Source organism: Pocillopora verrucosa, chromosome 10 (assembly GCF_036669915.1).
Source record: "Pocillopora verrucosa isolate sample1 chromosome 10, ASM3666991v2, whole genome shotgun sequence".
Taxonomy (NCBI): domain Eukaryota; kingdom Metazoa; phylum Cnidaria; class Anthozoa; order Scleractinia; family Pocilloporidae; genus Pocillopora; species Pocillopora verrucosa.
Window position 1 is genome coordinate 8,838,449 of NC_089321.1, and position 15,514 is coordinate 8,853,962.

Below are 15,514 nucleotides of genomic sequence, written 5' to 3' on the forward strand. Positions count from 1 at the left end.
TTAAAACAATAGCGTTTTAAAAGCAGATTTAACTTGGTGGTTACATACCAGCCAATAATTATTAACTATAGTCTTGGATAGTAAATAATTTTTTCACAGGTTCATTGACTCCTCTTTAACAACAAATGTTTAACTTACTAATTCCATATTGATGGCAAAGTTGTTGATGGAGAGACCAATATTTTGGGTGTGGTAATAGCCAACCATTGTACTACTGAGAACTTAAAGTTTCTGCATGCACCATTTGAATTTTTTCATCATCCTTGAAGAATGTGAAAGTTTGAAATGATTCTTTAGTTTTCCTATTAGCTATCTTTTTAGACATTGCTGGCAGGGGCATAGTCAGCTTTTCCACTTGTTGCAGGCCTGTACCCTAAGAAAGCTCAATTTTCATTTCGAAATTTGCAAGCATTGTTTTATAATAGTCAGGAAGGTTGAAACAAAATTGTAGTCCTAGGCTCAGAGGACTATTGGCTGGCTATGCCCCTGGCTTCCTTGGCTTATGTATTATTTAGGTTTGCATTCAAAGTGTACTTTCAAAATAAAGTTTTGGCAAAGAAGGCTGCTTCTCATGTAGTGCATTAAATGCATGTAATTGTCTCAGTTGTCTTAAATTCCCAGGAAAGTAAAGGAAAAGGTTCGTCACAAAGAGGCCTTCAAGGAATCTAAATATGGAAACAGAACGAGTTCGTTTTTCTTCCACGTAAAGGTAGTGATAAAGATGAAAAAATGATACTCTTAAGCTGGCTTTTTTCTGCTGGCTTTGTTACTTTTCAACAGAAATTATCAAAGGACATGTATTGACGTAAACAGGGGTTATTGCGTGATGACTTTCCAGTGATTCTATACAATGTAACATACAGTTAACAAATAGATTCCAAGTTGCGGTTCGTCTGTTCAGTAATGATCACAGATGACGTCAAAATGTGGTAAGAACAAAAAAGTGGCACACGAGGCGCAGCCGAGTGTGTCACTGATGTTCTTGACGTCCTCTGTGATCTATTACTGAACAGACGCACGGCAACTTGGAATCTATTTGTTTTATATAATAAAGAATTAAAATATACGGAAAAATTTTAATGATGACGTCATCTATACGTCTGTCCTCCAATAGATCATAAGTGAGAACCAATCAGAATGCGTGCATAACTGAGCTTATTATATAATAACCAATGGAATCACACGAAAATTAATGGGTGGGTTTTAAGCACGGATAGCCGTCTGCGGACATTATATGTTCCGCGCACTTGGGCCTCCGCTATGATGGCATCATTTAGCGCTTTGTGGGTTCTAGCTTAGAGCCAGTAACATACTATGTTATCATCCTTTAAGTCCATAAGTATACGAAGCGCGAAGACCGACGGTATACCGGAAGGCTCGAGTTCTTGTGGAGTTCTCTCCAAGTCACTTTTTTTAAATAAACAACGACGTCTTTCAAGTAGTGAATTGGTAGGAATCGTCGTGGTTTCTGGTTCATAGCCTGAGAGTATCATTTTGAGAATTCTTCGTAGCTGTCTCGCTACAGGTCTCGCTAGAAGTTGTAATCTAGTTGATAGAGGACTACGTCAGCTGTAGTCAACTCTCCCACCGACGCAGCACCACAGTTTCTGTCGAGAGAGGACTTGGTGCCGAGTTTTTTTGCCGAGGGAAACCAGAAAAATTTGAACTATAGGAAACGTGTCAAAAGATTTTCAAGGAGCAAATAAGAAACTCCAAACTATCATGGGAAAACAAGGACTGCGAATTCCACTCCCATGCATGTTCGGCTACAGTATTCTTAATGTTATGACTGCATCATGATGTGTGGGAGGTCCTACGGAAAGTAGAACCTTGTATCTGCACTAATCAACGACACATGGCATATGAACAGTTTATTTCACAATGGTCATGATCTTTTCACTATGACACGTTTTACAATAATCTGTCTCAGCATCCAAGAGGAATGACACTTTATTGCCCCTATATTCGGTGCTTTATTTATTATCCTGACAAACCAACGCTTTTGTGATACGTTAGTACGATATATCAATGATTGCGAGTAAATTAATAAATACAATAAGTTACATTGTAAGCTGTGTAGCGCAATTGATCGGATTCCAATTAAAATACAAAAAAAATATGCACAGATTTAACAAAAATATAGTTCCTGTACATACAAACACTGTTAATGAAAATAAAATATCACATATGAGCACATTAGTCTAACTTATTTGCTGCCTTTTTCCCTCTTCAAAACCAAAGTTTATTGTTGTTTTGAATAAACACTTGGGTGTTTGACGAACGTCTAGGCGTCTCTATAGGTGTAAGACGAGTCAGCAGGAACAAGACCAACTGGGGAAAAAGAAAAGTCACGAGGAGGAAAGTGTTACCAAGTATCTCAACAAGTATACCTCCCACAAGTAGAGGAACCAATCTGCGTGACCGATCGTCACACTAAAGGACTCCTTTTTTATTTTTACAAAGCAGTGAGTGTAGGATGTTGGTTTTGAAATTCAACTAAATTAAATAAAGTTGCTTCCCAATCAAAATCTGAAACTGTGAGTTTTAATTCTCCGTCTAAATGCGAAGAAGGCAAGTTTCTCGGAGGTCACCTGCCCCCCTCCCCTCACCTCTTCGCAAACAAAACCGTTACTTTTTTAGACAAATCATCGCGTTTCTTTTTGGGAGAAGAATAAGGACCTGGGTTTGACTTACGTTTTTGTTTTCGGGCAAAATCCAAGTGTTCTCGTCCGAGAGGGGCTCCCGCCCCAGGCCTTCCCCACATCCTGTCCATAGTCTTCAAATGCTGAAAAAATTAACATGGATGGCGATTTAACCACTAAATAGCTTAACCCTCAGGGACGTATGTAATGACTCTTAAAGAAACTGAAGAGTGAAATTCACATGTGTCACAAATCTAACCTAAATGGCGTGACAGTCACGTACCTCTACCGACTTGATTCTCTGTTGATCTTCACTCTGTTTACGATTCTGATACCTCTCCCGCGCTTGAGCTTCCAAGTCAGTGTGATATTCACGGCTTTTTTCATTTTTCTGTCTTCTTATATTTAAAACCTGGCCGTAAATATAAATATATTTAAATTTAAGGTCAGTAGTGTCAAAAGTTTCAGTAAGATTTACCGTAAGAGCTCAGAGCCTTCGCCGTCTTCGCCGCAGTCGTTCATGTTGTCACGCGTCTCCGCTTCTTGTGTGACATAACGCAAATAATAATTCTGGTGGTGTGACAAGTCACCTAACAAATATGACCTTGAGATATTACTTCTTAAGGAAAGGTTTTTCTTGCAGGCATATGTGTGTACCTGTGATGTGACGTCTGAAGTCTGTTTCTTTTGAGCAATAATCTCCTTGGTAGTAGGATTATAACTTGGCTGACCGACCACACCCGATCGCAACCAAGAGGCAACGTCCTTTTCACTCTATACAAAAACAAAAACACGACCACCGATGAGACGAACCCTTCGCTAGCAACGAACACCGTTCTTTTGAAGGTAACATTCGACCAAACACACAAAAAGATGTACCAAATTGTAGCTCGATGATCACAACGACCCCACACGAATCCCGCAGCGATTCATCTCAGAGAGTTTCCTTTCTATTCTTATTTTATTATTAATACGGAAAACGAAAATGAAGCAAACAGTATAACTGTATGTCGCGGCAAAAATCATTTTTGATAAACCACGCACAGCGTAATAAAACTAAAAACTTAATAAGACTTACAGTTAGCAAGTCTTCATGTTCAGCTTTGCGCCTGCTTCTACTCTCCTCGGACATTTTCTCTGTTTAAAAAAAAAGTAATAAAAGGGAGTTTCGTCTCTACATTCGTTCAATAAGCTTTTTTTTTCGGACACCGCTCTTAACTCAGCTTTACAGATTCTTTATTTTCCAAGACTTCGAAGGCCTCATATGCGAAGAAAGATTTCGTGTGAAAAGAATCATTTGAAATTATTAAGCACATTTCGATAGAGTGTGGTAAAAACTAAAGTAATCGCAATCAGGGCAAAAGAAAATATCACCAAGAGCCAATTAGTATTCAAACTGACCAGGGCTCAGGACAACGCCAACGACCAAGGAGCAATTGCATCTAATTGGCGGGACAGGTAGAAAAAGGTTTGAAGATCCACAACAAACTGAAGTCAACCAAAACCAACATAAACCCAAATAACTCAGTTTCAGCTCTCTATTGAAAATGTCCTGATTAGTTGCCACGATATGCGCACCACGGTCTCCGAAAAACACTAGATAACAGACACTTGGTGCAAACTTACGTAAAGTAGTAAGAAGTTCCTGCTTGGCTTGCGGGTCTTTCTTGCCACTTGGAGACATCGACTGTGTTGGAAAAACACAAATTTAACATCAGCGCTATTGCTCCCAACGCATTTAAAATAGCAACACATTACGTAATAAAAAAATGTACAAAGTCAATCAGGGAAAAGGCCAAAAAGGGATTTAAAATAGTTTAATATATTTTTTTGGGAGTGTAAACAAGAGAAAGCAATGGAACAGAGTTGAGGGTTTCTGTTCCAGGACTTGGGATATGTCGCTTTCACTAACGTTATTCATAAATAGTCTTTCGAAAAAAGTACGTTTCCAGGGGCATCCACGTTTAAGTTAACATCTATGCGATCCTTTACCTCCTAAAGCCAAGAATAAATCAAGTGACATTGAAATGCCCCAGACGACGCCCTGATTGTCACTCCCTGTTTCCTTTTCTTCATCGAGTGTAAATCAATCCACAAACAGACAATAGATCGAAATTAAACAAATAATAATGATATTAAAAATAATAGTAATAATAATAGAACATGCTCTCTCGTTTCACACGGTGACATCGAACGTACGTACACTTGAGTCATGAGTCACCCGGCCTGCTGTTCGAGTTTGAATTTGTCCATCCGAGTTCTTAATGGGAGCTCCCGCACCAGATCTTCCCCAGGGGTCATAAACGTTACGCTGGTTCAAGGGGCTGAAATCGCGTTGCATTGTTTCTGCAATAAAATAAAAGATAAATCAACCGACATAATATAACTGTCAGTAACTGCAACTTATCTATAAACAATTCAACAAAAAATGCAGTACGAAATCAGCCTCGTTCCAGGATCTCCCTTATTCCCTACCCTTTCTCGCTCTCTTGCTCCGCCAGGGGAAGGGGAGGAGGAGAGAAAAGAAAACTTGAAAACGAAGAATTTGGTATTTCAATAATCTATTTTTCTTTTTTTTTTTTTTTACAACCGATCAAGAAGACAAATACAAAATTTGATCTGGCAAGGCTTCGACTGATAAAACGAAGCAAGGAATACTTACGACCACTAGAAGTCTTAGTCAGTGTTTGTGCTTTCCTTGTTTTCAGTTTTCCTCCCTTGTCGACATTAGGGGCCCCGCCTCCCGGACGGTTAGCTTCAATACCGATACCTTCCTGTTGAGATTAAAACACAGATTGACTTGAGCTTCGCTAAATTCGCGAACCACCTTTCGAAGAATCGACTTCCGCGCGTAAGAACTCTGTCAGCAAAAAAACCTCTTTTTCATGAAAGAAGATAAATAAAAAATTCGACACCTCTTTGGCTGCTGTACGATTTTCTTCATTTGATAAGTTGACACTGAAAATAATTTCTAACATAAAAAAGGAAGCCTGCGGGAATAAGTTCTTAAGATCGCGTAACTAGAGGATATGATCACGTCCTGGTATATAACATGATGAAGGGCACATAATGTTACAAGATGTTTTATTGTTTATCTCACGATATGGAGTCAGACTATCAATATGAATCGGTTATACATACCAATTCATTCTCTTCCTTCTCGCGCACAGGCTTAATCATTCGTCCTTGTCTATCAAATTGTGGGGGGTTTCCATGACCGCGACCCCAGGGATTATACTATAATAGAAAAAGAAATGGAATAAAAACTCAAGAATACTCCTGAGAAAATGGGAAGGACCAGTGCGCTAGTAGCGCTAGGCGTTACTAATGCCTGGAACGTGGGGAGGTGGGCTGCCCGGGGTGCACACATTATAATACTTGGAGCCCAGGCCACCTTCATCGAAATAGCTTGGAAGGCCCTGGAGGGCAGATTATTGTGGGCCCCTGTCCTACAGACCCCAAAAAAGAAATTATATAGTAGCTTCTGATGAAGATGAATCGTGAAGAAAGCTTTGCCAGAATCCTTACACGGTAAGTGCAGTAATGGGCAAACAATTTTAACTACATGTAACATGAACAGAAATATGTAATTTTTGCTCACCTGAGGATTTCGATCATCTGAAAATTGAACAAAAAAAAAGGTTAATTTCTCTCCTTGAAAATAATCTTTTAATTAACAGCAGAGGTAACAAATTTTGTTTCAAGGCCTAGTTCAGGTTGTTCCATATTTTCACACTCCAATAATAAAAGGCACACTGAATGGCAGCTATTGTGCAGGATGGAATTTGAAGGTTGTCCCATGTGTCTTGTCTGTCTGTTATGGATAGCAGACTAAGTACAAAATTTGTCTGACAAATAGCTAAAGGACAAACCATTAAGACATATATGCATCATAATTGCATCATTGATCATGAATCACAACAGTACAGCTGATTTGAGTAACAGAAGAAATCAAAACAAGCTTATGACAACTCAGACGAAAACTACTCACAACATGGCCTGGGAAGATGCAAGTGATTAAGTTTATAGTTTATGGTTTAGTTTTGATTCTGATTAGTTGAGAAATTTTGGTGGATTTTCTGAAACGATCAAATAGCAAATACAAGGCTTTCCCTAGTTAATTATTGAAATTCAATGGAAAATTGCTCAAGGAGGACTGTGTCTATAATAAAAATGAGTATTGCGAAAAGACACAAACCTGTCTCATTCAAGTCAAGGGTTAATGGATTCCTGCGTTGCCCTTTTCGAAGTTCTTCAATATCTTTTGACAGCGTCGTAGGATAAGCAGCCTTAACAGTTCCTAACAGGAAATACAACAAATTTTATACATCACAGAGGAAAAAAAAATAAAAACACCACAAATTGCATGATTTATTCCCATTTCTTTCAATTTGATGCAATTTCTTTACACATGCAGTTCACCAAAAAACTGACATAGAAATTTATTTCTGATATTAATATGAACCCAAATTAGCACTAGTATGGTTCATGTTTATTGTTTTTATTGTCAGTATCAACATGTACATTGCAACAATAACAATAGGATTTTGATTGGCAGAGTTACAACAAAAAGAGGCCAATAGGAGGTTCTAGGTACCTCTTTGTAGTTCCTCTTGTTTATTCTCTTTCTGCCTCTTTCCTGTAGTTATAACCTTACCCTAACCCATGCAGACTGAAGAGGACTGAAAATCAACAATGCAAATAAACTTTCATGTTTACCTGAGCCTGTTTTGCGTGGAGCACCAGCTCCTTCTCTTCCAAATGGATCTGTCTTCAACTACAAAAAGAAAAATCAGAAGTTAATTTTTTTTAAACATTTTTGCATTTCTTTTACTAGTCATTCTAAAGTATCTCAGCCCCATGAAGGTGAACCAGTGAGTGTTGTGTTTTCAATCAATATCTTTCTGACTGTAAGGAACTTAAATCAATGTAACTCAAAGTAGATTTCAATATTTTAATAAAAGCTCAGTTACATTAAACATTAACTTAAAGAAATTTCTTTCAAGTTAGTTCATAATTCATTTTTTGCTGGAAAATAGACAGATTTTATGAAAAGTCTATGATTTTATGAAATTCAGTGTTAATCAGTTGTGGGAGTTAATTAGGGCTCACGCACATGCTGAAGTTCATCCTCTTTGCTCTTTTCCCGTTGAAGAGTCTTCATATTTCTTGAACCTTCAATCATTGAGTCTGAGAAAATAACAGAATAAGATGTTTTAAAATGAACTTTACTGTGCAGGACATTTTTAAATAATGATAGTAAATCTTAAAAATAGCTAATCAATACAAGTAACAAAAGTTTAACAGAGAAAGTCAACATACCTAGGTCTTGCCTATATCGTTCATCTCTTCCTGCATATCTCTGAAACATGACATGATAGTTACTGTTGTCAGATTTACATTATTGACTTCAAAAAAATGATTGCTTCTTATTGGCTCTACCCATGTAAAGTAAGTTTTGGTCTACTTGTGTCTTAAACATTTATTGTCAGTAATTTTTATAACATTCATCATGAACTACTTTAAAAAACAGTCTAATAATAACAATAGACTGTACATTCACCACTTGAAGTTGATTGCATATTATCAAATTGTCACACTCACCAGGTTTGGATCAACGTTAGCTTTGGATGCATGCCTTGGAAATCTCAGTTCAGGATCAGCACGGAATCCTGCAGCAACATGCCCTGATTCTGTTCTGTTTGGAGCCCCTCCCCCACCTTGGTGTCCTCCAAATGGCTGATAAGGCTGAAAAACAAACAAACTTACTATAGCTTATGGTTAATTCGTTTGAATTTGGCTTTTTCCTTTCTTTCTTTTCACTTTTTCTATGTCTAAGTTACTGCAAAAGGCCTTGCTGGTAAAACTGTCTAAAGTGTTTACTTGGATATAAAACATTACCTACACCAAGCCATCAGAGTTGCACTCTAAAATTCATTAAAAAGCACCATTGATTTTCTTTCTGTTTAGGAAGTGATAAAAAAAAGAACTACTGTAATCTCCACATGGCAACACTATTAACTCAATCATATAAGACAATTTGTGGAAAGCTAAAGACATCAATGAATTTAAAATATTAGCTTTGATAAGTTTCTGTATATTTTTAACAATTCTGATGAAAATAAATCTCAGTAAACAAAGTAATTTACAAGTGTTTCATCTTTTATGTCTGTACAGTGGAATTCTCCATTGAGTGTTAAGATTATTCCAGGAATGTATCTGTTTGATTTCCTTTGCTCTGTAATTCCTAAAAAAAATAACCTAATATGCTACCTTTTTTTCAACCAATCAGATAAAAAACCAATGTGAACTTAGCCACTAGCATTTCCCATGTCTAAGGCAATTTGCTTGCTTTTAACTTGAGTTCCCATAAGCTCCTAGACTCAAAGAGATAATTTATTTTTGCCTGATTGGCCTTTGAGTGTACTTTGGTTTTTTTATCACAACACTAAAGCAAAACATTATCTGAAACATGTATGTTTCAAAGGTTAACCTATTGACTTAGTAATCCCCAAAAAACTTAAGAGTAAAGAAATACCTCTTGAACAAGGTTCTTGATACTTTTTGTTCTTTTTGTCTCAGGCTTTTCATCTGTGCCAGACTGCAAAAATATCAAAGTGATTTGAAAAACACAATGTGCACTATCTCATTAATAATAATTGTTATACAAAAAAAGAAAATAAATCATCATTATAATATTACATTAGTAGCTGGCAAATAGTGTATAATTAACAATTTCTGTGAGACAGTCACTGAGTAGCTATTTGGGGAACCCCAGGTAGGTGTAAATATAAAGGGCAAGTTTGATCAGGGAGTGAACTTGCAGGGCAAAGTTAAAATGCTCAGGATGAAGGCCTTGATAATCATCACCGTATTCAGGGGTTGCACAATAATTAAATTTGAACAATGCCCTTACAATCTTGGACCTTAGGAAATGGCACCTTGTTACTGGAGCCGCCTAAGAGAAAATGTCTTCTATGCTTGGTGCTTGCTACATCCTTTTATCTCACTGAACCGATAGTTTGCATGCTGAATTGCATGCTATTCCATCATTGATGATTTTAAATTCAATCTTAAGACCTATCTTTTTAGTCAGGTTTTTCTCTAACTGATTTAGACCAGAAATTTTATTTTATTCCAGTTTTTATGAGTACCACTTGATCTGATGTGTTTTACTTTATTTTAAGTCTCATTTACATTTTACATGGTATACTTAGATTGTTGTATAATAGTTGTGTAGGTGAATCATTGTAAAGTGCTACTGATCATTTCTATGTAAATAGTACTATAGAAATACTCATATTATCATTATTATTTACTATATAAATACCATGCTAAAAACTATTAAACTAAACTATTAACAAAAAAACAAAATTGATTCTGTTCTTTCTTAAACACTTTATTTACCACATGAAGTGAACTGATGGTTGTTACCTCAGGCATCTGAAATAAACCCACAACAAGGAAGTTTTGTTAATATGGGACACCTGATTTTAAGTTGTTGCTTATATGCAACACTTGGCCAGCATGTTGAGACAAACTTTAAAATGACTGATATTTTTTGGATGTCAGCCAGATCTTTGAATTTTTACCACTGACAACTATTGACCAAAAATATTGTAGCAGCCGCCTTTCTGTGTGAAAGGGGATGCGAGAATGCAGAACTACAACTCATCAGTCCAACAAACCATGCAAACAGCATTTATTTAATCGAACATCCACGGTTTGCGAGGAATTACAGTCTGTATAACAAGGTAACGAATCCAGAAATGGCTGTAAGAATGGTTCCAAAGACAGCTGTCAAAGACTGTGATGAACTGTAGCAAAAACGAAAGGGCTTCGGGTGAAGCTACAAAACACTAGCGATGTTATCACGTTCTTCTTTTTAGCACGAGGAGCTAACCAAGGTCCCATATATGAGCTAACGTACGACAGGATATGTCACGCAATACGACTGAACGACTGAGAAGACGTTACAAATATCATTTCTTGAGAAAGAAAACCTCAACCCTAACCCAATAACTAAAATTCAACAGTCATTACTAAAACTTTTACAATCACATCATATTTGCAACAACAAATTATTCATTACTAAGGTTCTAAAGAACCACAAAATGATGAACAAGTGATACAACTTACAATAGGGGCACCTCCTCCTGGTCGTCCCCAAGGGTCATAGTTCTTTAGATCTTGTAAATCCTACAAGTCACACATACAGGTACATTAAGTATAAGGTGTTTTTTACAAAGAGTGCAAACGAAAATTTGTAGTACAGTATGATAGTTGCATCATTTAAAAAAACTAATCAAATTATAAGCTAATTAAAACAACTATACCCTTCTCTTCTCTTCCAGTTCTGCTTGTCGCTTTCTTGTCTTCTCCTCCATATGTCTTGCTAAAAATTCATCTATTTGAAAAAATAACTTACAATAAATAATGATTTCACTAAAAACTCTTCTCAATAATAACCAGTTAACTTAATCTTTTTTTGTTACAAATTGATAAAGAATAAAGTTGTTACCTTGAGTCGTTGCTAACTTTTTGTTTTTGAAGGTTTCTTTTTCACTGAAAGACACATAAAGTAATATCAGCTGATAATAACAAATAAGTTATCAAAATTTTAAAAGAAAGGTATCACTTACGTTCTCTCCTCCAACCACAGAACATTATTTGGTCGAGGTCCAGGAGATGGCTTTCCAACCTTTGTTGCTGCTTCTGTTCCATAAAGAAACCCAGATGGATTATTACCATCTCTCATATTTGCTTGACGAAGGACTTCATCTGTGCCGTAAATCAACTTATTACTTGCTGATCCACCTGGTACCTGAAAAATTATTACAAAATAAGAGCAATAACATTATTCTGTGCTCCATGATGCAGTGGGTAAACAATTATTAGCAACAATATCATCATGGTTCTCCCTCTTATGGTCGTAAACACAATTTATTGTGTGAAATCAAGCATTGTGCAAAATTTCAAATCATCTCTGAATTAATGTACAAAGAATGTCCAAGCTGCAATGTATGTAAGAGAAAAGAAAATAAATAGCTGGTGTACCTTTCCTCTGATGAAATGTTGTCTCTTGGTGTATTTATCATTGGATGTCCTTGTTTCAAATGAAGAGGTAAGCCCTAATTCATAACCTTGGTTGTGGGCATTTTTTAGATGATAATTCTTGCTTGATGGTCTGTATGTGTCCTGCATTGCTATAGGATTTGCCTTTTGAGGCTCTAGTGGGAAAACTGAACACAATGCAAACTGTACATTATTAAAATGAAAAATAAAAACTTGTCACCACTAACATTAAGTAATTAAATTTAGGTAAAGTTAGCTATGAGGTTTTAAAATGTGTTTATTTTCAACAGTCTTGTCCCCTCTGTGTCATAAAAGTTTTTCAAGGATTGTCTGCCTATACACATTACAGGGTTTGATTTAAATAATTAAAAGTAGATTACCCACCAACATACATTGAGGCTAAAAGCACTTAAAGTACTTGCACATTATTTACTATAAGTGCAGGTCACAGTGCCTTTTGTCATCAGTGCTGGTGCAATTAAATGTAGATTACTGAATGACATACATTGAAGCTAAAAGCACTAACAGTACATGTGCATTATTTATTTGAAGTGCAGGTCACAGTGCCTTTAGTCATCAGTGCACATGCAGGAAAAATAATTTTCTCTCTTACCAGAAGAGCTACTTTTTTCTCTTTGGTCTGACCCGTACACAAGCCCTGATCCTGATGTACCACCAATTATCTTTCCATTATGAAACCACTGAGTTTTATGGTGATGATAACCCGACTCAAATGGGGCTGGCCTAACTTGATCCCTATCAATCAGTCACGCACAGATTGATTTATTTCAAATGTAAAATATTTATAATTGCAGCTTGTTGAAGAATAAAATCTGCTCAAGTTGACTCTATCTACTGGACCTGACCAAAGAATTATTATTACTAGTTTTTAATACTTCAGTTTTTATCAATCAAAATGTTTAGAAGTTCAATCCAAATACATTCCAAGTTCTTCCATCTGTTACTGTGAGCCACCAGGAGTAATCAAAGATATTTACACACTGATCACATGATTGAAAGGCTCTTAATTTTCAGTGGTAGTCAAAGATAGATGAAAGGAATTACTCTGATCATGAGTGACTGTTACTTCTTTGTCAAAGAGATCAGGCTACAGTGTAAATGTTCTGATGTTTGTTACCAGAAGAGGAAAATCTCTTAAATTCCCTTTGATTGTTAAGAGGGTTCCAAGATGTATCATAAAATTATTCAATCATATGGTACATGTGGATGTAAATATAGAAATTTTTATTAAATCCAAAGTTCAAAAAGCTGTACTCTGGTGTAAAAGTATAGAGTAAATGAGTTAACTTGGGTCATTAATAAATATTGGTCTGAAGAGTTACTTTTAGTGAAGGCAGAAAGCTGCAACCGATGTAAAGAACGACTGTCACTTGAAAAAGAAAATATAGCCTCACAAGCATAATGTGTGTTGTGTAAGACTATTGATGAAATATAGCCAGTTACGTGAATGGAATGTGTATAATTTTCCCGTGGAAATGTCATTCTAACCGCTGGAAAAACAGCGTACAGCAATTGAATTTTTCAAAGCTGTTTTGGTCAACAAATTCCCGACTCGTCACTCACAAAATTCCGATGAGGCTTATCGGATAGTAAAGAATTTTTATGAATATTAGTCTTGCATTGTTGTTTAGAGACAGGCAGATTACAATTAATCTTCCGTGCTCTATAAATATTTGAGTTTAAGCCGACTAGCAACATCGTGCATATTTTGGAAAGTTGAATATAGATGGTAGTCTAAGTAGAGAGGCCGTTCTCGAATCAAAGATCACACTATGAATAGAAGCTCGTGTAATATATGTCATGTATATGTCTTGAGTAAAATATGTCAATGATCCTTCATTCTTGTCACTAAAGTACATTAAAGATTAAAGAGAAAACGAACGTTTTCTAGGACGGTTAAGTTACCTAGTGAGCTCAAGCCTGATTTCACATTGGTGGTAAATAAAGTAAATTTTCTGGCGCAATACTATTCGAAAAGGAACGATAACTATACTGCACCGACGCAACCCGCATTGCTGGCGTTAAACTGTACGTGACAAGAAGCTAATTTCGCGCGACCTTGAATCGATGATGCAATGCTCTTTTCAACTTCTTCGATAGGTAAAGTCGATCCACAAAGCTTAAATATCCTCTTAATAAACCATAAACTGAACAAAGACACTTACATTAGTTGCTGTTTAGTAAAGACTTGGGGCAAATACCTCGTGCCTTACATCTGGAATAAACACCTTTCAATGAAATCCGCCAAAGTCGTTGTTATGGCAACATTGAAGAAGCCAAATGACAAATTATTGTAAACAAGTGCGGCAACTAATTGACTTTTGAATCAAGTTCTGACACAATTCGCATAACAATGAAGAAGGTACAATGAAGAAAAACAGTCGATTGCAAAGCTAAGCGGGAACCCCAAAACAATCTGAACTTGCGCTAATAGGCAATCTTTCAAATTTTGAACACCAACGAGATAAGTCAAAACCGGGTGGTTTCAAAAAATTAAACGAAGAGACACTAATGATGAGCTTAAATCTGGCTAATTACTCATACATTTGTTATCTATAAATCTTTTTGTTTCATTAGTAGTCTATGGTATCTTAAGAAAATTGAAAGCCCTCCAGAAATATCTTCTTTTGTCACAGGCTCGAAATCGAGCATAACCCAGTTTAACACAAGTAGCCAAAGAGAGAGAGAAAATATCCGTAATTAGCTTTCTGGGGCTATCTTGAGCTTCCCAAGACCCTTACAATTCTGTGCAAGAAGAGCTTCTGTCCAAATTTTTATGTCAGAGAGTGTAAGAATATTCTTACTCGATTGTTTTACATGTACGTGGATTCTCGACCCACTCATCCATATACTTACCTTCAATAAATCACTTTTGCGCGAAGAAGTAACCCAACAATTTCATTACTTAAACTTGCACTATCTTACCTGCTGCCAGTAAGAAGTACAGCTTAAAACGATATAATAATTTGTTTCAATGCAAACTAGACATTAACATACTAATGCCAGGTCAGATGTTACAAATTTTCAAACTCCCTAGGACATTGTTCGTCACCCGCCCTTTTCTAGACCTGAATAGAAATTAAACCCTACTTATATGTTTTCGTTTAGACCTTCAATGAAAACAGTTTCCCTTTCGGGAGCAGTAACCCCTTAAGCTGGCATAAAAAGGGTTACGTCAAAATGTGTATTTTGGCCCCATACTGTGGAGTACACAAGCCGCCCCTGAATTTTTTTCTTTTGCAAAAAGAGTCTGATTAAACCTAGCTTGGTCCAAATCGAGTCAGAAACGGTTTGATATTAAAAATTAATGATTTAATTACCATGCACTGAGTTGACGTGGAACAGAGTCTTGCAGTCCTGTGGACTCCTCCATTGATCTCTCAATCTCGAGGATTTTACTGAACGATTTGACACAGGATAAAAAAGAGAAGAACGAAGAGTTTCTCCCTGAAACAAAAAACGAAAAACAAACAACAACGGTTCATTTTTGAAGAAGAGTGGGGCTGGGGAGAGGGTGCACTAATTGGATTTACGAAAATACTGGTTCACGATGATTACCGCTGGGAACATGGGTAAATAAAACGTTCCCACAAGTAAATAGGCACTCTTCTTATAATCCAAAAATTAAGTTCAGTGACACATCAAGTTCAATTTCCTTAAGGGCTCGTCATTCAAACAATCTAATGGCTTTTGTTCCATCGATTTTAGTTCATTCTAAGCTGACTTTTTCTATAGATTAATAACTCCGATGTGATTAATTATTACTTCTCCTAAGA

At 36.5% G+C, this 15,514-nt stretch overlaps 2 protein-coding genes across 4 annotated transcripts in view; one reads left to right on the forward strand and one right to left on the reverse strand.

Moving 5' to 3' along the window:
- Positions 1-560, forward strand: part of LOC131791647 (uncharacterized) — a 2,726-nt gene extending 2,166 nt beyond the window's left edge. The window contains exon 4 of the mRNA XM_059108994.2: positions 1-560. This exon is cut by the window's left edge and continues 270 nt beyond it. The gene's annotated coding sequence lies outside the window, so the exon portion shown is untranslated.
- Positions 561-1,856: 1,296 nt separating this feature from the next.
- LOC131791646 (uncharacterized) lies at positions 1,857-15,180 on the reverse strand. Of its 3 annotated transcripts, XM_059108991.2 has the most exons (24): positions 13,904-14,011; positions 12,331-12,473; positions 11,700-11,884; positions 11,285-11,466; positions 11,164-11,207; positions 10,979-11,049; positions 10,782-10,841; positions 10,050-10,085; positions 9,181-9,243; positions 8,247-8,390; positions 7,965-8,004; positions 7,759-7,832; positions 7,362-7,419; positions 6,841-6,942; positions 6,244-6,260; positions 5,784-5,879; positions 5,305-5,416; positions 4,846-4,988; positions 4,269-4,329; positions 3,721-3,779; positions 3,300-3,416; positions 2,926-3,054; positions 2,695-2,785; positions 1,857-2,331 (listed from the first exon to the last, which is right to left on the reverse strand). In XM_059108991.2, coding segments are annotated over exons 1-24 (2,076 nt in total). In that variant the 5' UTR covers positions 13,906-14,011; the 3' UTR covers positions 1,857-2,284. The 3 variants fall into 3 exon arrangements, with proteins under 3 accessions (XP_058964974.2, XP_058964976.2, XP_058964975.2); XM_059108993.2 differs by lacking the exons at positions 12,331-12,473; positions 13,904-14,011 and adding an exon at positions 15,059-15,180; XM_059108992.2 differs by lacking the exon at positions 12,331-12,473 and having other exon boundaries at positions 13,904-13,997.
- Between the last annotated feature and the right edge of the window lie 334 nt (positions 15,181-15,514).